This window comes from Triturus cristatus, chromosome 4_1, assembly GCF_964204655.1.
Source record: "Triturus cristatus chromosome 4_1, aTriCri1.1, whole genome shotgun sequence".
In the NCBI taxonomy this organism is placed as follows: Eukaryota; Metazoa; Chordata; class Amphibia; order Caudata; family Salamandridae; genus Triturus; species Triturus cristatus.
In genome coordinates, this window is record NC_140585.1 from 795,675,797 (window position 1) to 795,699,479 (window position 23,683).

The 23,683-nt window shown below is 45.5% G+C and overlaps 1 protein-coding gene across 5 annotated transcripts in view; it reads right to left on the reverse strand.

The window, feature by feature from the left end:
* The window catches only part of VEZT (vezatin, adherens junctions transmembrane protein), a 222,349-nt gene that overhangs the window by 105,121 nt on the left and 93,545 nt on the right, over positions 1 to 23,683 (reverse strand). For all 5 annotated transcript variants that reach the window (XM_085653385.1, XM_085653384.1, XM_085653383.1 and 2 more), the window contains exons 2-4: positions 21,976 to 22,110; positions 10,386 to 10,475; positions 475 to 653 (exon numbers count right to left, since the gene is read on the reverse strand). In XM_085653385.1, the coding sequence (XP_085509511.1) occupies positions 475 to 653; positions 10,386 to 10,475; positions 21,976 to 22,110 (404 nt within the window). The remainder of the gene's footprint in view (positions 1 to 474; positions 654 to 10,385; positions 10,476 to 21,975; positions 22,111 to 23,683) is intronic.

The following is a 23,683-nucleotide window of genomic DNA, read 5'->3' on the forward strand; positions in this document are numbered from 1 at the left end:
AGTGGAAAGGATGAAGCATGAAGCAGCAAGGTTTATATCCAAGTTCACAACACTCTCCCTTCTTCTTGGACACATGCACTTAGCTGCAGAAATTAGATATGAATTTGGCATCGCTCAAATCGAAAAAGCACTGTATTCTTGAGTGGTATCAGCCAAAGTAGATCCAGACTTTTTCTTTCACACTGAAGCCCAAGCTTAGCACATTTACAAAATGGTATCCAGCAATCTAATATCTGGTCATGAAAGGAATGAGTAGATCATTCAGGTCCGCTATTTTCATTGCACTTAGATACTTGTAGTCTTACATATCCACTAATAAGAGCACATCTGAAAGACAAGGAGCAACTCACATCCGACAAGAAGCTCTATGAGATTTCTGACTACCTTTGTGGCAAAAACAGTCTTTTAGGGAATCACAATGCAGCAACAGTGTTGCACAGGACAGGACGCGCAAGTCTGCTAGTTGTAAATTACCAAATATTAGGAGTTGCTAGGGAGCGCAGCTTGGGGAGGTGTCGTCTAGTTTCCGGTTGCTCTGGCTGTCCCGCAGACAGGATACCGGGGTCGAGAAGCTCGATCAACTCCACATCCTCCTGCAGCAGAACTTCCTGTCGCAGGATGGTACACAGGGAGTCTAGGCGAAATCCCACATCCTTACATCAGGAAAGAGTGCGGTGGAGGAAAAGAAAAAAGGTGAGGCGTACTATGGAGCGAGCGGCAAAATGCACAGTTTTCACCCTCCTTCTTCCCCTAATGTGACAATGCTACGAAAGAAAAGTTGATTATACAAAAGCGGAACAGTGAATATTAAAAGTTTTGTTATTACTAAAATAAAGACACTGGCAGTGGGTATCAACTACCAGGTCAACTAATCTTCTGATAGTCCTACAGAACAAATTCCCTATTCTCCAGCTATTCCATTATTTTCCTAATGAAAGCTTCCCCTTGTTCCAATTTATTTTTAGGTCTCGAGATAAACAGCTCTAATTGTCTAGGATACCTCAGACTTTAAAAATTTACTTATAAGAATAATAAAAGAGGGAGTAGGCTTTTGGTAAGCCCATTTCAGTCATTCGTTTCATGGGTTTTTCACGGTTTGTCATTGTTTGGTGCTCTCCATCAAGGCCAGAGCATTTAGTGGAAAGCTACATTGTGCCATTTGTGTTCCCACTCTGTTTTGGCGATTGGCTCAAGAAAAAATTCAGAAGAAATAGGAATAGAACTTTTAATTCAGTGACAGTTTGTGTACTTTGCTGCATTTTACTTACTGACATCATGACATTTTAGTTCTTGGTTTATGGCTTTTTTGTTTAGTAAGTGTGTTCTGTTTGTTTCTACAATATGCTAAAGCTGTGAACTTCTCAACATTGCACATTTCTTTTTTTTTACTTTAGGGTTATGAAAATATGTTGTGGATTCACAGCTAATTTTGTTCACAAATTCAGGACCTGTACGCACATAGGCTTTATTAAAGATGTACCGAAAATACTTTCCATTGTCAGAAGTATCTCCAACAGGATATTTTGCTGGTTAGACCTTTCAAATTTCACACACACACACAACAAAAACGTCATCTTCTGACTTTTTTTTATAGCACGCTTCTTTGAGGGTGCGGCTTAGCTCTCTAAACGCAGTCTGCTCAACGAAGACCCCCTGTTCCCGGCTTCCATATTATTAACGCCCAAAAGTTGTATTATGTTGATATTTTCTTTAAAGGACTGCAGGGAACATGCACACAAGATCACCCAACTATTACCAAACACTTCTGCTAACAAAAATGCCAGACCTACTGGCTTTGCCGTTGCATGTTTAAAAAAAGAAAAAAAGTGTGCGTTAAGGGCTTTGCCAATGCTTTTTTGGGATGTCACTGGTTTTGTAGTCATCGGCACATCACTGGGAGGAAACTGTATAGAATACCTATACCTGTGGAGTAAACCTTTGCTTTGCTAACAAACGTAACCCTTTTCTGATTCCTCATTAACTCAGTGTGGTACAGCATCTTTTTCTATATTGACCCATTGATCTATACGTTTGTAAAGCACCATGCATTACTTTGTGGATACTTCAAATCACTTGGTTGTACAGAGCAGTCTGAGGAGAAGCTTGTGGTCTTAATGACCCAGATCTGATATTCCTTAGTTGCTAACTCTTACACAAAGGCATTCTGAACACTTCTTTTCTCTAGTCTCCAGTGAGGGTGGTTTAGGTTTGCCCTCAGGCTCGGCTTTAGGTTACTCCACAGTCTGGGACCCTGAAATACCAAGGGCCTTACACCAGGTTTGTAAACAATTTTAAAATTTACACAGCATTAGCGGCCCAGTCACGTTTACCCTTTTTGGGTCAAACCTACCAGGCAGCTCAAGACCCTGGCGCCCACCCTCTGTTGTCAGCTTGCTTCCCCAGCTCCTCCCGTCCATCCTCCATGGTTATCTTGCTTCCGCTCTCGGCCAGCCTCCGCTGTCATCTTGTTGCCCCCTCCTCTCTCACCCACACTCTGTTGTCCGCGTGTTGCCACTGTCCCTACTGCCCACCCTCCGTTGTCATCTTGCTTTCCCAGCCCCTACTGCCCACTCCCCATTGCCCCCCCCCCAGTATTTCTTGCACGCCCTCCGTTGTCTGTATGCTTTCTATTGTCTTTAGCGCGTCCTCTTCCTCCAACTGCGTCCTTCTCTTCTGCCCGCCCTCCCTTCCTCGGTGTTGCCGCATCCCCTAGTCCAATGTCTGTCTTTTTGTTATTGAAAAGAAGTGCATTTGCGCTGGTCATGTCGTACCCTTTTTATTTTTATCCATGCCGCACAGCTGCCGCACTGTTGTACAGTTTGGCTAAAAATAATTGCCAAGGCCAATAGCTCACATAGGCGAGACATACTGGGTTTCCCAAAGCTTAATTTTCTGCCAATGCTTAACAGCATCGATTGAAAGCGTTACTTTTTACCGATGCTGTTCAGCATCGTGTTAAAGAAACAGCAAAGCCATTAGGTCCCAAAGGCGAGACCTATTAGCTTTGCAAATGCTTGTTTGAGAAAACACTAGATTTTTTAAGTTCAGCTTACTACTTTAGCTACTTTTGTGGACAAACACAGCAAAGAGCTATAATGTCGAGCTATCAAGGAGTATCTTCAAAGGGTAGTGCTGTGCACCTCAAACTAATTAAAATTGCAACTATAAAGTAGTAATGGAGCACTATGGGTTAATACATCTTTTGCAGAGATCTATGTGCATTCAGCAAGGCACAGGCTTAAATGCTGGGTAAAGCACATGTAAGTTTCGATCTTTATAAGTTCTAACCCAAACAGATGCTATTTGGATAATAGTAAACACGCCATTTTAATAGCGCTATGTAGACAACACTAAATCGATGTGTGCCATATAAACCATATTATAAAAGAGATTAGTACTGCTTCACACCCCTGTATGATGATTTAATGTTTCCATCAGTTACACAGGACATAATGTACTGAAATCTGCAAGAATTAGCACCTATATAAGCACTGACATCAAGCTCACTGAGCAAACTTTAATCTAAAATACAAATCAGATAAAAAGTTATTTATCTAGAACAACAAATAAGGTACCATCGTGAATATCCTTAAAGAATGCTCATCTCTCCAGCGTGTGTAATCACAGAACGCCCTTACAACGGGAATGAGCTCTTTCTGCAGTTATAAAAATGGAATGCTCATCTGAAGTAACACCGTCTTTCCAATGTTTGTCTTTTAATAAAATGTAACTCTACAGATTAATAACTGGCTGGAAATTTTAAATCCTGCACAGAGTGTGGCACTGTTTGCTAAAAGTACAAGTTACTTACCTTCGGTAACGATGTATCTGGTAGAGACGATTCTAGCCGCAGATTCCTTAATGTAGAATTATCCCCAGGTGTGAGACTGGACAAGGAAAAATTTCTTGCCCAGCATCTCTGCGTGCCGGGAGGGGGGGGGGGGGAAGATACCACACGACTCCGCCCCGACGTCCTCCGCGGACGTGACGTCAGCGAGGTCACATAAGCCCTACCCCAGCACGCTGACGTCAGTTTGCTTCGGAGAACTTTTCTGTGCCACAACACGGAGCCATCACACAAAACTGAAGAGAGCATGGGAACAATGTGCAAAAAACCCAGAGAAACAAAATAGAGAGAAACAAAAAGATGAGAAACATCACCAGGTGGCACCAAGGCACCAGAAGGCGACAACAGAAGGCTAGAGCAGGAAAATAGCAGAGCACTACTCGGAGGAACAACTGTGCAAGCCAAGGCGAAAGCACCAGATGGCAGTAAAGCACCATAGCAGCGAAGCCATAGCAAGAAAAGCGCAAAGCACCACTCCGTGGAACCACCGTACACGCCAAAGCAAGAGCCCTCATGGAAGCAAAAGCATGTGAAAGCACCATGACAGAACGAGAGAGAGAGAGACTGCAACCTCAAACACAAGGGGAAGGGCCACAAGCCCGGAACAGAGGAGCAACAGCAATCCATCCCCAGACTACACTGCCAAGAATGGCCATAACTCCTGAAAGGAGTAGGAGGTCAAAGGACAGGTAATCCATCCGCAGACTACAGTGCCAAGGAGGGCCATAACCACTGAAAGGAGTAGGAAGTCAAAGGACAGGTAAAAGAACCCCTAACAAAGAAGACCGGTTGGGGATCAGAAACTGTAACAGAGGGAAAGAGCAAAAGTAGGCCCTCACGCTGGAGAGGAACCAGCTGGAGGGATGCCTGACCAGAAGAAAACGAAGAGGACACCCACAGAACACAAGTCACCCAGAGGAAGGCGACGGCAGAAACCCAGGCAGAGGGTCCTCGCAGAACAGGGAGGAAGGGCGGGTCGTGAAGGAATCTGTGGCTAGAATCGTCTCTACCAGATACATCGTTACCGAAGGTAAGTAACTTGTACATATGATAGAGACTACTAGCCGCAGATTCCTTAACGTAGAATAGATACCAGAGCCATACCCAGAAGAGAGGAGGGCCTGCGAGAGAGCCTCCCCACCAGGAGAGACACAGGGCTCCAGCCAGAGACACGTCACAGGGACAAGAAGGGAAAGGCCAGGAAAACCTAAGCCCAACCAAGGGAGAACTGCCCAACACCCCGTAGGGGCAGACAGCGCCCAAAAACCTCAAGGAACACAAGGACCACCTCAACCCCAAGGGAGAAGAGGTAGAACCGGAGGCAGGGCCCACCTGAAGAAACACATACACAGTGACAGAAAGAGCTGTACACACTCCAGCCGCACGCAGCGGACAAGGCAGGAGGGATGCACCTCCAAAAGTGCCGACCGAGAAGAAAGGCACCAGAGAATAGAGCAAAGGCCACAGCGGTGTAGTAGAACAACAGACCTGCAACAGACAACACCACGGAACGGTGCACCCAGGACAAGCTAGATGCCAGCCGCAGACAGAGGCCAGGAAGGGCCAAGAAGGGCCAGGACACGCCCCAAGGGAGGGGCCGACACACACTGACCCACGAAAGAAAGCGGAACCAGGCAGAAAGAAAGAAAGACGGGGACGGACCACGCCGTCCACCAGAACACAAAAACCAGGGAAACCAGTCCCCCCCGGAACACCAGACAGGGGACCAAGGCTGACAGAAGTGCAAAACCTCTACAATGCAATGCCGCAGACAGCAGGCCGGACTAGGCTAGCGACACAGCGATCCATGAGAAGGACGGACCGGGGCACAACGCAAGCCACTCCAAAACCATCAGCAAAAAGATCGCACCTGAGACATACCGTGACGCCACGGAGAGCAGAAGCCCAAAGGACGACCCAGCACATGATAAAGCTATATAATAGCTACCATTACCCCACATAGGGCAGGTTACGTCCCAGAACATGGGAACCTTCTTAGGAAAAAGTTTCCACACCAGAGGACAAACAGAAAGACCTGAGGAGAAAACCGCAGACGGCTTGCCAATCAGCCAATAAAGAATACACAGAAGACCTCATCTCAGGACCTACACAGCTTACCAACAGCCAAAACCACAAGTCAAACAAGCTTTGGCATAGCCAATAGGTCTCGCCTTTGGGAGCTTATAAGTGTTAAGCCATGCAACAGTTGCATAAAATAAATACTTATAAGGTCCCAAAAGCGAGACCTATTGGCTATGCAAAAGCGGCCATGCGGCCGCGAAAGTGATCGCGATCACGATCAAACATCAAAGCGGCCATGCGGCCGCGAAACCGAAAGTATTCGCGGTAAAGCGTGGCGCGCGCGCCCGCGCACATGCACTGTAGTTCTAGGCAGGCCTGGTTGCACTTTTTGGAGCCCTCTCAATAAGTCTCCCCAGACCAGCGCATGCGCTGGGTCAGGCGAGACCTAAAAAGGGGTTGGACCAGCAGCCAACAGCACCAAAGTCATAACCTAAGGACCTGAAGGCACATCAATCACACAGAACACACAACCGGGGCTAGACGCTACGATGCCCCAGGAAAACAACGGAAGAACACCTCACAGAACGACTTACAGGTCACTGAGGGGGAGGAGGAGGACGAAGCCCCGCAAGAAACCGCAGAATGGCAGAATCCGCAGGGGCGTGGAACAAAAGAGTGCCATCAAAGTGAAGGTCCACCAGCCGTTCCCTAACGTTCTCCGGGAACACACTAGCCCGTAGCCAGGCAAGTCGACGAAGGGCCACCGAAGAAGCCATGGTACGACCTAGCACCTCCAAAATGTCCAGAGCAGAGCGAAGAATAAATGTCGCCTGCTCCCAGCCATCTAACACATGGTGCCTCAGATCAACACAGGCACCCTCCTGAGAAGCGGCAGACATAAGGGACTCCGCCGAGTCGCACAAGCAAGAAGTGGCCCTAGCCAATACACAAAGAATGTTAAGGGCCCGCAAAGCCGCACTGATGGAGGCGAAGATATTGCGCCCCCAAGAATCTAACCAGCGGGCCTCCCGTGACGGGGAAGACAACACTGATGGCAGGGAGGGAAAGGCAGTCTGTAAAAGAGGGCCCCTGGTAGAGGGGTGGAGGGAAAGACCGACAGGATAATGTGGCGCAGGACGGTGGCGGTGCAGAAGTTGCTGGGGCACCGGGTACGCCATGGCGGGCCGCCCCCAAAAGAGAAGTGTGGAGTGAAGCCTCGAAGGGAAGAAGCAGCTCCCGACCACCAGAACCCTGATGGAGGACCTCCAGAAGATGATCTGTGGGGAAATGGGCAGCTGGATCGCCCATGCGCAAGATTCCCGCCGCCGTGGAAACAGCCTAAGCGAAGGCAGCACTCGCCTCCGGAGGGCCCCGCGGCGGGGAAAGCAGTTCCTCTGTGGGCGACGGCTTCAAGCTAAGGCGGCCGTCCCCCAGCCCAATCGGAGGAAGGAAAAGCCAAGCCCGGAAAGGGGGGGGAAGGTGGACAGAGGAATGGGGAACCTGAGGCGCCTCCGGCACAGACTGCAGGCGTGGCGACTGGCGAAGAGCCATCCTTAGAAGACGCCGGGGAAAAAGCCACGACACCACAGGGACCCCCGCGGGGGTTTGCGGCGAGGCAGAGGCGCCGTGGTCCAAAGGAGGGAACCCCGAAGGGCCGCACCCCGACGGCACCACATCCGGCACCAGAGCCGCCGGCGACGCCGCAGTAGTCCCCGCACGCAGCATGGGATCCGCAGATGTCCCAGGAAGAGAAGGAGAAGAAGGAAGAGCCAACGAGGCCTTCAAGGCCACCGCATAGGCCTCCATCTGGGCTCTGGTCGCCCCGCGCCGGGAAACGGCGGATAGGGTGGCAACGCATGGGGCCGCACCACCCACGGAGAACCCACGCCCCCAACAGGCCGGGGGCCGGGCCTCTGGGACAAACTGCAACACTTACCAACAGGTGAGCGACACCATTGCGGCCTGGGGGAAGGACGATGCCGGATACGGAGGCGGCGGTTCTTGAAGCCGTCCGCAGGGGACGGACGCGGCGACGATGCGGACCTGGACATGCGTGCCGAAAGGCGCTTCATCCGGCGCTCCCGCCGGGACTTCGGCTTCATTTGCTGACACGCCTCACTGTCTGTGGAGTCGTGGTGCTCCCCCAAGCACCACATGCAGATGGGGTGAGGATCCGTCGCCGACATCTGGCGCGCGCAAGACGAGCACGTCTTGAAGCCCGAAGGCATTCACACACTGTTCCCAAGAAAAAACGCTCAAAAGAGGGTATGAAACAGGCCAGGAACACGATCCGGATCCGCGTTGCACGCGGAAAAGAAGAAAACTGACGTCAGCGCGCTGGGGTGGGGCTTATGTGACCTCGCTGATGTCACGCCCACGGAGGACGTCGGGCGGAGTCGCATGGTAGATCCGCCCCCACTCCCCTCTTCCCCCCGGCGTGCAGAGATGCTGGGCAAGAAAGTTTCCGGGTCCTGTCTCACGCCTGGGGATAATTCTACGTTAAGGAATCTGCAGCTAGTAGTCTCTATCAGGTCTCTCTTTCACAGAGAAAACCTGAAATGAAAACTGTTCCAATAGGCCTAATTAGTGTCTCCAACAAGGAAAAGCCACACTGATGCTTTAAGGCAGTCACGTAGCTTTAACACCCAAGAAAGCAGAACACTGGCAACTGGTCCCTTAGGGGTTTCCCTGAGCAATATCCTTACACACAAAGCTCTGCACTTTTCCTAACAAAAGTCTTGTTTAGGAGGAGTTTTGTCACTTCTCATGAGAAGTGTGAGCGGGATACAGGCCAATGGGTCATGTGCAGGAGGAGTGTAAACAAAGGATTGGGTCGGAAAGGATATGAGCAGAGATAATAAGGGTGAATTCTCGGTTTGGCCTTGTTCAGGCCCCGCATCTCTGCAGTTTGCTGCATGTCTGGAATCTTATACTCACATTTGTAGCCTTGAGCTATGCATGTAATATTTCTGATTTCTACCGATCTAAACTATGCTCCTCAGTCCGGTACTGTCCTACACTGCACCCCTACTCTGTCACACCTGGATGAACGCTTGACTTGCCTTCCTTTACTCCAAACTATGCGTCTCTGGACTCTGCACACTAAACCATACTCCTGTCCAGGCCCGGCTCCAGGAATTTTCATCTGGATGGGCCACAGGTGCCTTTGGGTGGGCCACAGTGGGCCCACTGTAGCACCGAAGAAGTATGCAGTTCCTGTAGGGTGAGGAAAGAAGAAGGAGGCTAGGTTGGTCAACACCATTACTCAGTAGTGGAGTGTGGGTGTCTCCCAATTTGGGAAGTGGGGCCCTCACACACCCATTTGGGTGTCATGCTTCATCATAGGACTTGCTCCTCGTCAGGCTGGCACTGCAATGCCTGACGGGCACCCTATGAGGGGCTCTTTGTCGAAGATCTGTTTCCCAAGCCGTATAGGTGAGGTGCGTGTGAGGGGCCTAGTGGTGTAGATATGAGGTGATGTGAGGACAAATAAAATGAGGCTCGGTTGTGCTCCAAAATGAAATTTTATCTGCGAGCCCACTCGTCTCAATTAAAACCAGAATAGGGATACCACCGATTATAATGGTCGGAGGTGTCTATATGTGCGTAGTCATGGTCAACATGTTTCTTGCCCTATGTGTGTAAATCACTCGGCAATTCTTCAGGACCTATCTTGATGCACTGTCTACACAGGTGGTTGGTTATGGAAAATTAACCGATCACTCTAATGACCTTTCAATGAGGTACCTTAATAATACAAATCATGGGACCAACCCAATTCGGGTTCAAGTCACGCCTCATCAATAGTTAGGCAGAGCAAAGATCATTACAAAAGTTAACGTCATGAGTTTTCCTGAAAAACAGGTGCCAGGAACCTACCCCTCTCGATCTGCGTTGTTGCGGGGGCCACAAACGCACATCCAATGCCCCCCCCCAAGATTAAGATTAAAATAACATTTTCAGTTCAGGCAGCCAGTACAGTGGTACTCCCCGGCCCTCGCATGAGGTGCAGCAGTAGCCACTGTACAAGCTTCCACCACATGATACAATTCAAGCTTCCCCGTTACCCCCACTACGCACTGCCAAAGGGACACCCCTTCGTAGTTTGGTAAAATACACTACATGCATTCCCGAGATGAGTACAAAGGCCTACAATGTTAGAGCCATGCTTAAAACTCCAGTATGAGATACACTCTATAAGTGGAACACCCCTACATTCTACATGATTCAAAAATCTGCAATGCCTCAAAATTTTCAGTTAAGTTGCGGGAATAAATATCCACACCTTTTACTATTTCAGAAACTGGTGAAATATTGGCTCTTCGTTAGTAAGGACCACACACCTGTTCGAAGAAATTTTATTTGTTTTTGCTGGTCGTTCTGGTTCATACAGGAGTTACTTAATCACTGTACTGAACTTGCTCCGGCTCAGGAGTGCAGGAAGAATGTCTGCATAAACAAGCACCTACAAACTAGCCCATGTACAAGACAGCAAAGGTGTGGTTTGTATACTTACCAACTGGTGTAAGGTGTAATCTTTCCTTCTATCCAACGGAAATGGCAACCAGCTCTTCAAAGTGTCAACGAGGCCTGAAAAGATGTGTAGCTGAACAAAAAAGAAATAAAATGTCATAATATGAAACAGTCATTCCCTTTGTAATAAACTACAGTTGATCAGGGAGTAGTTGTGACGGAGTATCCCACTGTGGCCCCACCACTAGTAAGAGAATAAAGCAGGGAGTATTCCCATTATAGGACTTCTCAAGTGCACAGACTGGCTACAACTCAACTTACCATTCTCACCAAATAAACAGAATGCATTAGCACTTTTATTGAGACTGGAGTCTAGGCTACTAACAGATAGCCTGTATCAGCAAACTTGATTAAGGAAAAAAGTTTATAGTAAAACTAAATCGGATTCCAGACCATCACACAAAAGAACTCATAAAAACAGTCAAAGAAGAGAGACTCCCCAATAGTCAAATTAGAAATAATGCATTAGCCCACCATCCAGGCTTGATTACAAGAAAAGGACCGTATAGTAAGACTGGCTTCTGAGTCTAGTGCAGTAGGTTTCTCGCTTATTACCACGTCTTAACTTCTGCAGTTGAGAGGGAGAAATAGAAGCTTATTGTCACTCTGTCACCAGTCTCGAGCAGGAGAAGAGTTTACAAAAAAGTCACCCTAAAGGAATACATACCCCTATCTCTCCAGTCCTACCATTAATCTGCATTGACCATTTTATTTAATCTGTCATGAATATTAAAATTTCCATTACATTAAACTATCTCCTCATTTTACGTTTACAGCATCTCTAACGCCTAACTGTATCTTTTGCCAATAATAAATATTCAGTCATTCATTTTAGTATTAAATCATTTTTGATTAAATAATGTATCTTACTGTATTCAAAACCTCACTGCAATGTTTGATTTAAATACAAATAGAATTAGAATGTAATTATATACACTTTATTTAAAATTAAAGTTCATTCTCTTTTCCTCAAGTCTAATCTCTACACTGTCCTTTGCCAAAAATATTTTTACGTATGTTAAACCAGTGTAAGTTAATTAAATAATGAACACTTACCTTAACTCTAATGGCCAATTCACAACGTTCCTAAATACATCAAACTACATTCAAACCAACTGTTGTAAAATGTGCTTCCTTTACAGCATAGCCAGCATGCTAATCCGAACCTCATCAACTGCCAACGTTTATTATTTATTTTGACTATTTGAATGAACTTGAATAGATTTTTAAAAACAATGATACTTACACAAACTTCGATAACCCTAACCTAAACCCTAAATCTCAACCTCAAAAAATGATAAATATTTATTTCGTAATTGTATTTTAATCATTAATTTCAAATTACCACATAGTTTCTTGCTCAACACCTCCAGGTCATTATACAAGCAATAAAAATAAATGTGAAGGCAGTAGAGCTTTTGTTATCACAACTAAATAGAAAGAAATGGTTAGACAAAGTAATGACTAGATTATCCTTATGGTCCCTGTAATTGCTAACCAGAGTCCAAGGGGTGTTTAGAGCCAGATTGCCCTGCAGGCATCACAGATGATCAACCTAGGGTGTAGCTATCAATCTCATGCATCATTGGAAAGAATGTTATATTTCACGTTTCTCTTCATACACGGTTTAAAGTTCCTCTTCACAGGGTGAGAACAACATTTACTTACACCTAATGACTGGATCTTTCACAAAAAGAACACCCTGATAACCTTAGGCCTCCTAAGAGACTACAGTTTTTCCGATTTCTGCCTGTGAGCTGCTCAGGAAGGTAGGTAGATAGGTAGAAAATGTTTATTTAGACGATTGTAAATAAAACATTCTAAAAAGCACAATTAACAATTAAAATCAATAAAAAGGTCCCGTCCTACTACCCAACAACTCCTCACATTATAATTCATCATAAAACTCTATTTAACTGACTATAACAAAACGAGCAATTCCAACTGCCACATCTAAATAGCGCATTTCTGATAACTCCACAGCTTTCCCCCTATGGAGAGTTCCATGTTTAAAAAACATAGGTCTTAAAAACTTAATTCTATTTGCGGAATAAAAACACAGCCCATTAGTATATGCAGCAAGGAACATTTTACATTCAAGGGGCAGGGACAGAGACCACTATTGTCCTGGACCCAGGCCCGGTTTGGGAAGGATGAGTAAATTGGATTATATCCCACCCTGACCCTTAATATTTCATTTCTTAACCCTGGATCTGGTAACTGTAACAAATAGGGAAAGGCATTCCCTGACCCAAAGCAGAAAGTTAAAAGCTGATAGATTGTTTCTTGCTCAGGTAAGATAAGTAGTTGGATTCGGACACCAAAGCAACAGACTCTTAATACCGGCTTGCCTGGGAAGGGGGTACCAGATGGAATTGTCCTACTGTTTGTATGGAGGTTCCCAAGGGCAATTAATCTGGTTCTTACATCTTTAGCCCACCTTCTTTCACAACCTAGAGTCTCTTCCCAACACAATTTGGAAACTTTGGACCCTTCATCATCATCATCATCATCATCAGAGAGTGTATTAAAATATCTTAGGGCCCGAATAAAGGCCATCAGGTTCCAGGAAACCGACTTGCACCCTCTCCATACGGCTTGTAACATGGTGCCCTGGGGGAGAGATAAAAGCCTTCTAAGCACTGCCCCTTCTAATCTATCCCATTTATATGTCGGATCAAGGGAAAAGACCTTTCCCCCATACAGACCCAACAGGGGAATCTTCCCTTTATAAGCCTTTAGTAGTGGGGTATGAGAAAGCCCCCCAAAACTATTAAATCTTAATAGACAACAGGCTTGCAATAGGGGCTTCTGCTTAATATCATCCTGATGCGTGTCCCAGTTCAGGTTCCTCCTAAAGGTCAGACCAAAATATTTATATTGGTCACCTTGCTCCACCTCCTGTGTATCTAAGTGCCAAATGAAATTCTTTACTTTTTTCCCAAAAAGCAAAATGTTGGTCTTTTCCAGGATGATGCAAAGCTGGTTCTGCTTACTATAAGTTGCTAAAGCATCTCATTTCCTCTGCAGACCAATTGGAGTACAATCCAGTAATACCAAATCGTCTGCATATAGCAGGCAGTCAATATGATGTTACCCACCTTTTGGGGAAAAAGACTTGAATTGGTAGATAAAGGCGCGGAGGTCAGCTAAAAATAACCTAAAAACCTGGGGTGGAAAACGCATCCTTGCCGAAAGCCATTCTTGATGGAGATTCTTTGGGATAACCAACCTGACATGTCTAGCTCAACCTGAGCCCAATTACCAGAATGCAAGGACTGGAGTACACTCAGGAGGTTTAACAGAAGCCCCCAGTCAAAAAGTTTCCCCCAAAGGTTATCCCTATCCACAGAGTCAAAAACTGTCCTGAAGTCTACAAAACAACAGCACAGCCTTTGATTTAACTCAAGTGACTTCCGGATAATGGCAAATAAAGTGAACGGTGATCTGTAGTGGATTGACCACCCCCCCGCCCCTTGGAAAAAACGGTTCAATTGGTATTCTCTTGGTTTCAAGGGCCCAGTCTTCCAGTTTGGATAAAATAATCTTCAAGAAGATCTATAGTGAGATACGCAGGAGGCTAATAAGCCTAGAATGTTTGTGATCTGTACCACTCCCTTTAAAAAAAATAGGTTTTACTATAGACCCTTTCCAAGAAAAAGGATAAAAGCTGGACGTGGCAATCCAACTAAACTGGGAGGAATAAACCATGGCCCACCAAATACCATTTGTCTTAATTATTACTGCCGGGATATTATCGGGCCAGCAGCTCAGAGAGCTTTACTCTCTCTATGGCAGCTTTTACTTCCTTAACTAAAAACCAAGTGATGGGGAGTTTTGCCTAGGAATTCTCTGGGATCTATCGAACCAGAAGACCCCCTATACAGGTCTGTCAAATAAGTAGCCTACTGTTCTTCTGGGATCACACAAACGAGGGTACCCCTATTTGAAGCACTAAATTGGTTTTGCCCAAATCTTTTGCTGATCCTTGGAGAGGATAATTCCCTGCATCTCCTCCCACTTATTATAGTAGAAGGTGGCTTTTTTCACCTGCACAAGAGATTTATATTGGAGTTTAAGCTTAGCCAGCTCCTGGGAGGCTAGAGAGCCTGGCTGGTGCCTAGCGCTCCTGACTCTCCGTCTCACCAATCGCTTCAGCTCTTGGCAGGTGGAATCAAACCAGCCCCTCTCTTGGGATGAGGGTCTTTTGCATACCCTTCCCACTTATGTTTACAGTGATACAACCCAAAACTTGGCATACAATTCTATTGTACCGCACAATGAATTCATCAAAATATTGGGGGGATATCAATCTTCTCCTCTATTTGGAGGGCGGCTAACTGTTGGAGATTAATAGAGTCCAAGCTTGTTGAGAGCCTACGCGGATAGGACATTCCTAAAAGGTAATACCCTGTCAGCGGACCCTGGCTCACACAAGTCAAGAACTGCAGTAGTTGCCCAATGATCACTACCCTCAAAATTTGCCACCTCAAAAATCTGAAAAAGATGGAATTGCCAAAAGGACATACATATTTAGTCAATGGGGCCAGAGGACTGGCCCTGCAGTAAAGTTGCTGTTGCTGGCAAATCATTTTTTAATCGTCCGCTTAAATAAATCAGACCATGATTCGCCAACCATTGACTCAGAACTTTGGCCTCCTTTTTGTTGACACCAGGACGAAATTGCGCTGGGGGAAGGTTATAAAACTTCCTCCAGCTGCAGGTCCAACTGTTCGGGAAAGAGACAAGCATGGACATTTTCAGCCATTAATATGACTGCTTCCGGGTATTTTGCTATAAAGTGCTGGAAAGGAATTTCGAATAGTTCCAGCAACCCTTTCATTTGTCTATGACCTTCTTGTGGATATAGACATGTATGAGAAGGAAGTTTTTAAGAGTGTTATTGCTCAAGCTCAATTCAGCCACTGAAAATTGCACGCCACTTGACACATTTATAACCTCCACTGATCTCTTAATCACCCAAGTAGAAACTAGTGTCAGGACACCTGACACTATTCAGTACCACAAAGCCTCTTCCCTCCTTTCTTGCATAATTCCCAGGGCCCGGTTCAAAGAGATTTTGTTGTGACTTACTGATGTAGTACTCCCGGCTTGCACAACTGGTTGGTTTACTCCTGAATTACTGGAGTTAGTCAAGGGTAAGCCATGATTACTCTACTGGCTTACCATTCCTGAAACTCAGTGGTAAACCAAGAGTACTACAATAGTAGGTCACACATTCTAAAAGCAAAAGCAGAACGATTCTTTCATCGAAATAATTTGTCTGTTAGCTCGAGAATGTATCATTACCATTAAAAGTCCATAGCCATGTTACGCTACTGAAGAGTGTTGCCCGTGTGCTCTGGCTAGGGAAAAGCTGTGTGACTATAGATGCCTCTGGTCAAGAAAACAAACTAAGTCTTGACATCATACAATTATGGTACTGTAACTGAATTTTTTTCATAATTTTGTAAGAAAGTGAACCGGTTTTGGGTGTGTCTGACTCTTTACACTGAAATTTGAAAATCTTTGCTGACACACAGCGCATTGATGATATTGCAAAGTTGTAATATTAAAATTAGAATCTCTAGCTGTAAAATAAGTATTTTCTTTAATTATATGGATTTGATAGAGATTTACAACCGAAGTGTGGAATGTCCCCCCATCCCCATCCAGACAGAGGTTAAGAACTTCCAATGCAATAGTCCATGTCACAGAGGTGACGAGCACTGTTGTGGACAACAGCTTAAACAAAGAACCCCATGGGAATGGAGAGAGCCAGGAAGGATGGAGGAGGAAGGAGATAAGAGGTCACTAAATGGTGGGAGACAAAAGGGAGTGAATGTGCCTGGAGACCCTTCAGGTGCTATACAACTCAGTGCCAATGAATACATTAGTTATGAGCAGCGGTCATTCGTGAGCCGCATTCGTGACATCTCAGCAACCTGAGACTGCAGATCAGAAGGGCTTTGCTGAGCGGACGTGGTGGAAGATAGGCAGATACAGGTTCCAGCCGTGAGCTCTGTTTGCCTTTAACCTGCGACTGCCTCAAAAATAATTCCTGTTTTCGACTTACGAGTCACCATTCATTGTTTTTTAAGAAAGTGAGAAAAAGCACAAATGGAGTGAGCTCCAAGGTAGGGAATCGCCCAATCTGTTTGATAGAAGGGCACTGGAGCATCATCAGTCCTCAGTGAAGCGCAGCCTGGAGAAGGCGACCATTACAGTTCAGGGACTATCCATTGTGGACCCTTAACAGACACTGAGTTCCTGGGGGTGCAAGCCGAAGTCCGGGCTAGTCTGCTATGACGATCCATGTAAGAATAATCATACTACAGACAAACTGTAGCATATTCAGCGACTGGAACTTTAATTTCAAGGCCACCTAAGCCCGGCTCGGTAAGGAGATCTTGGAGGCTCTGGCAGAACCTTCATCTAGACATCTCCACTGGGCAGCGTCTACTTAAGGAATTTATTTTTAATTGGTGGCCCGAAATTAAATCAAAAGAAACGGAAGGACTGCGGGTTCTACATTACCAGTGGCCCTATTCTACTGGTCACACAGTTGCTGGACACATTTTAAGAGCAGCACCTCCTTTTCACAGAACATACCAGAATCTTCAGTAACCTACACTGTAGTGGTCTGACCACTAGAATTATTTACTTCAGATTTCAGTTGTAAATTCTGAATTTCAGAACACTGTAAAATAACACCAGTACTTTATATTGTTATTTACCGCAAACACCTGTTCAACTTATGTAGTATACATTCTAATTTTTACGTTTGAGCTATGCAGAGTGTTTTTAGAAGTACAATTATCTGCATATTTCAGTGACTGCACATTTTGGAACGAACTGATTTCTAGGTGAGTTGCTTTATTTTATATTCAAACGCAATTACTGAAAGGGAAATGCATGCATTTTATTTAGTAGTGAGCTTTCACCCAAACTGATTGCATTTCAATACACAACTGCTACACCACGAACTTTGCGCTGAAGGCTGTATGTTAATAAAATAAATATGGTTGCCATAAAACGTGCGACATTTGCCAGTACAGCACCTAGAGCAAAATGATGCATTTAAAGAGCGTGCAAAATTAAAAGCAGGGAGTTTGGAAGAAACCATTCCCTTAATCTTAGATCAATTTTCATTGAACTTCTTGGCACTGCTATCTCTTGTTCTTGCTCCTTTATAAAGAGCATTCAAATGACAAGACTCTTGACTGGGATCCCATCATTCCGAGATGCAGAAAATGGCTCCTCTTAACATGAGCAGAATATTAATGTCATTGATTTCAAAACCTCAAACTGTTCAGTGCAAGATTTTCAAACACAGGAAGCTTCCCTCTTTTTAAGTGAGGGCGAGGCAGGGCACTAAGTGCTACCAGGCAGGAGGAAGGGCTATCCCGATGAAGACAAGAACACCGCATTTTGTGCGGTTTGGGGAAACTGTGCATTGAAATACTAAAGAAATCTAGAATAAATTAAGTCCTGGAGAAGCAAAGGCACAATGGGCTGAGTTGGCGAACACATTTTGAGGTCGCTGCTAGGGGAGAAGTGTTAACAAAGACCCTTCCGACCTTCTGTTCTTTTTTTCGGACAGAAGAGGAGATTCCAAGTGGCTGGTCCAATGTTTATTAGCGAGCTCAATTAAAGGCACAGATGAACGATTTCACACCAGATCACAAGCAACACCAACGCAAAGGCGCGCATCTCAGGACTGTCACAAACATCCACTCTATGCATTCACACATTCATACACCGTTCCACACCAAATGGCGAGCATAGAACACAGAACCACTCAAAACAAAAGGTGGACTTTATGTGGCTCAGCGAGGAGCGCTTCTGGATGAACCGAACGCCCACAGGCTTTATGGGCACTTAAGGACGAAAAGCATGATGGGAATCTAATAAGGAAGTGAGGCTCCCGTGTAATGGACTGCACCATAGACTGCAAAGTCATCATTCTTAATGACTGAGCTTCCTGGGCGGTGTCTGGGCCTGAAAGAAAGGCAGGGTTTGGCCTGACCGAAGCACACCACCAGTACGCGTTATAGCCAGCGGGTGGTGGTAACCTGAATTATTCATGCATCCTGGAAGGATGACTCTGCCTTGTCATGCAGCGGGAGAGCGAACAAGTGAAGCACGGTGTGCGCATGCACACTGGCTCGCGCATGGTCTCTCTAATGGCCGAACCATATGAAGGTGTTACTCCCATCAAAGAAACTCCTATCGGGTCTGATCTTTGACTCATGGGACACCCCATCAAAGCTTTGTGTGTTACCTGCAGATGTTAGTGGCAGGAGCTACACACACGACCGCAGAGCTCCAGCAATAATACTGGTTATCACTAGGCAGCAGAACAGAACTCAAGCAAACGTGAACCATAGCACATGGATGGTATATAGTTGTATTAGTAAAATTAGAATCTCAGCTGTCAAATAAGAATTTATAACTTATCTGGTTTTCATAGAGATTTAAAATCGGAATTCGGAGTGCACACCTCCATCCAGACAGATAAAGAACTTCCAATGCAACAGTCTATGTCACTCAAACCATTCATGGAAATACTTTTCACACAGTCCCCTTCCTTAAAAGTGCAGTGTTTAAGTGTATCAACACATAACTGGTAGGGTCTCTAAAAAACATCAACTATTTCAAGCTAACCTCCGAGTTGACGTCACTAGACTCTACCATTGGGTCACTGCAACATCCACATGAACCTCTTCAAAGAAAATCTTTGACTGACCACAGCTGGTTCAAAGGAAGGTGGCCAGACGATATCTGAATACTGAAAAAACACCTTGTCTGAAAGCACTCCATAGCATCCAGTGGAGTGAGTGCAAGTTACTCACAGTGGTACTGATAGCCTCGAGTCCTCCATCCTTGGCACTCACCAGAGATCCCGCCCGTGGACCGGGACTCACGACTGTTGAAAATGTGCACCACTGTATCCACCACTAGGACTCTGATGTGTACACACATTGAAGTTCCTTCATTAAAGTCTTAAGAGATCAGAGAAGGGGAAGGGGCCCTTAGGACTGGCAGTAGAAAAGTAGGGTTGAGAGTGTTTGACTCCGCTATCCTGGGGTCCATCCTAACATAGCTCTGCAAACTGGACCAAGTATAATCCTTTCGATGCTTGACTCAATGGTAGTGATGGCAGGTAGTCACAGGCTTCTCAGGGCGGTAATGTGGTGGTGCTAGAGCACACTCAAACACACATGAGTGCAATAAAGGATTGTCCATCCTAGTACTTTACTTTTAAGAAGGAAAGAACTTTAATGCACACTAGAACTAAAAGCTACGCATACAACATGAACAAAACGCAATTTAGTATCTTGGGTGCTCAATTTTGTTGGGGTCATTTCTCGCTCTTGGCCCCAGTCTCCTCTTTTAGTCCAGGCGGTTTCCTCCCTGGATCGGTCATGTGTGACTAGGCTCAGGGGGGAAGATTACTGCTTTACTGTCTTACTGTGCAGTGTCTCTCACAGATCACTTAATCTTACCAAGCGAAGTTCTCAATCCATATTTGGATCAGTGCACTTGTGCAGTCGACCAGTTCCACCTCCACTCACCTGGTCTCCAGTTTATGAGAGAGCATGAGCTGCCAATTCTGGTCAGGGATTCCTCAGGTAGTCATGTACTTCACAGAGGCAACTGCTCTGTGTTATGGGGACTGAGGTGGCTCGTCGCAGGCAGAGGTGGATGTTCTGGGAGACTCTGTATCACACATGAGCAAGGTTAGCAAGCGCAAAAAGATCAGTGCATGCCACTTAGGTCGGATGGGTCTGGGCAGGTGCCGCCCCACATCAGCCAGGGATACTGCAACTTCTTTGCTAGCACAGCAGCTCAGGTACATGCCACTGAGGATCACAGCACCGACTGGGCTCCAGCGATCTTTGGTCACGTTGCATGGTTCCCGCCAAGAACCTCTAGGGGGAGTCTGCTGCTTGCCGACTCTGGCACATGGAGATCGCTTTCTGCTGTCGTCTTCTGGTAAAGCCTACCACTCTGCAGTCACACTGCATCTTGATCTTCCTGGACAGTCACTCCTCCTGCAGGGTGAGCAGGCTCCTTCCCACTCTCAGCAGGCAGGCTGCATGACAGGTGAACAGCTTTAACTATTTTATCAACTCTGGAAAGCTAGCTGTCAGACAGACACCAGCTCTGGTTGCACAACAACCTTACGAGTATTTTGCAGAGAACTCTCATCCGTTGACACAGAGAACGTGGACCAGGAACAACAAGTTTGTCAGTGGGTCCCACTTTATATAGTAAAAGCAGAAGGAGATCTTGATGCGTTTTCTCCACTTTTGGAACCAGTTTGAAGTAGCTCTCGCTTGAAGTGCCTTTTCCAGGCTACTCTCCAGACACAGCCTTTGTGGAGAATGATGCTCCACATAGCAGGATTGTCTTCAGCCTGGAGCACCCACAGCAGAGACACAGAGATGAGAGATTCTGCACCGGGCTGTCATCAGCCAGACTGAAGAGTGTAATCAGGGAAAGACAAAAGGCTGGGTCTCATCTAAGGGGTTCCCTTCAACTTGCACAATAGAGTCTGCAGTCCCACCCCTCACACCCACCAGCAACAAAGTGATAGTGCTTCAGGAAGACCAATCAGCTTCTTCCTGCTCAGCAAAAGGTCTAACTGAACTTCTAAAAGGAGCCTGGTCTCCTTATTCCTCACTTCAGTGTCTATGTCTCCTCATTCCAGCCTTAGCAATGTAAGCAAACTGACTGTGAAAACAACTCCACCTTGTACAGCAAGTCAGGTGTGCAGCATCCAAAATGGATCCCACAGGCCTCTATTACTCTGGCTCACTTACACACACTATAAATGTACTGTTCGCCACATACACAAAACATACACACATATACTTGGGATGTTAGCGCTAGGATCTGGGTAGCTGCATAAAGGCAGAACTTTATATATGAGTAGCCTGTACATGTCGAGCTAGATACATTAACAAGGAGTACATATTTTCTTTTTTTTTTTAAACTGATGGTAACAAAAACCCTTTCTGATAAATGCGAAACCGGAAGCACTCTCCTTTTGAAATGTTTACGAGTCAGTGTGCTGCCTATTGATGTTCCTACTGGTTATATATATAGAATTACAAGGAAGCTTAACACATACATATTCATCTTTCTTGTCTATTCATAGTTTAACATCCTTCATGGGAAGTTTATAATTTTGACTGATTTTTCTCTCTCTGATGCTCTCTACACCACACCCTCAACACTATATTTTGCAATGTGATGTGGATGTTCCTTTGTCATCTTTCACTTCCGTCTCTTTCTAATCCTCTCTCTGCCCTCTGTCCTGGTCTATTTGCTTTTGCAAACTGGCAGGGAGTAAAACAATGCACACTTAAAACACCAATCACTGCCACGAGCTTCATATTTTTGTCATTCTATGCAATGCTTCTGATATTTTCAACATGAATTAGTATAAAATGTGGTCAAAATGTAAAAAAAAAAGAAAAATAAGTCTTCCCAAGAAGGATTGGTTAGGCAGCTGCATTAGCCACATAGACAGAAATACAGGAACAGGCGGCGTAAAAACTCACTGCGGGCAGGGTGAAGGGCTCTTGAGTCAGCTGACCATCCTCTGCTGCACATTGATCGGACTCCTGGGGCAGTGCCTGGCATATTTCAAAGTCAGTGTGGCCTAGATCCTGCAAGTACTGGTATAGGGGAGAGTTCTGAAACAGAAGGAGGACACACAGTGAAGAAGACGAAACTCTGCCAGCCTACCTAATCGTTGCTTCTAGAAACAGTAGCCTAAGTTCAACTATGGTACCAGATTACTAAGCACTGTATCCCATGATGCTAGCTTTCTTTAATAGACCAACAGGCCACTGTTTTCACAAACTGTATTCTAACATGGTGCAAGGAGTTTTAAGCTTTTGGTTCATTTTTACAAAGGTGCCAAATGCTTGGCCATACTATATGTACATGCAAACACATATATGTTTCCAAATCTAAAGATCATATAGTAAAACCTTTCCACCCATCAGCTTTATAAAGTTTAGTGTGCTATGGTGCAATCATATGCTTTAATGCAGGACATCAATTCCTCAACAGTATTCTTCTTGAGTTAGTATTTCAACCTGACAGATTGTGTTGCTATATTTGCAGTGTTACCATTATTGGGTCGAGACTACCAGGCAATGTGGGCTCTCTGGTTGCAAAAGACCTAGTGTGGGCTTACCATGTACATACAGGGATTTTTATCCTGCACATTGCTGATCATTGTCTGACTTTACTGTGACTCATTTGCTTACTTCTAATTTAGTGGTTCCATCGTGTCCATTGTGTTTGTACCTCCCCTGGAGCATAGCTTTTTTTATCATCTCTCTGATTGGCTGGACTATATCCTTCTGCTGCTCACTTTTGAGGATTTTTTTTTCTTTTAGTTCATGGTCGATAAGAGTGCGTGTGTTTCCAGCTCTCTCCTTCTGTTCCTCAGGTGCTCCCCCCCAAATGCCCACCCTCCCAGTGCTCTGTGTTCCTCTCTCTTTTACTTCACCCCTCCCTCACACTCCGGAGTCATTCTCACGCTGTTGTGCTTCTCTTCCACACCCAGTGCTGCTGTCACTTGTGTATGGTTCACAATCTCTCATGTTCTCCTCTTTCAATACCTTGCGGATCATGTTCTTCTCTCGCCCAACCACCCATGCACTGTGTTCTTCTCTCCACGCGGCTCCTCTCCCTGCTCCTCCGAGGTCTCTTCCTAGTGCAATGCTTTTCCTCCCCACGCCCCACTTACCACCCGACCCCTGTGGTCACTTTTTTTTTTTTTTTTTTTACTTTGAGCTTAAAAAAGATAAGTTATTTTTGTTTATATACCGACCCAAGTGGCGTCTGCCATCTTGAATTGGCAAATAAAAAATGAAAGTAAATGGCGCCTGAGTCAATCCCATGGGGTGCGCATGCGTTCTGATGCATACATGTGCATGTCATGCAAGCACCAGTGGAATGAGGTGACCACCAGCAGCAGTCATATCACCCCCCCTTTATTTACTTAGTTTTTGACATTGCAACATAGCGTCAGGGAAAATGTCTGACTCTACAGAGCATCGCACCAAAGCATTGGCAAAGCCAGCTTAGTAGGGTTTCAACATGAAACACACATACACCACCACCTAAAAACATTCTGTAGTCTCTCATTTACAATGGCAAAACTTTGTGAGCCCGATCTGTTTTTTTTTTTAACAAACACCAAATTCCAACTCAAAGACTGTAGAATGTTATAATGACAGACTAGCTTTGTAA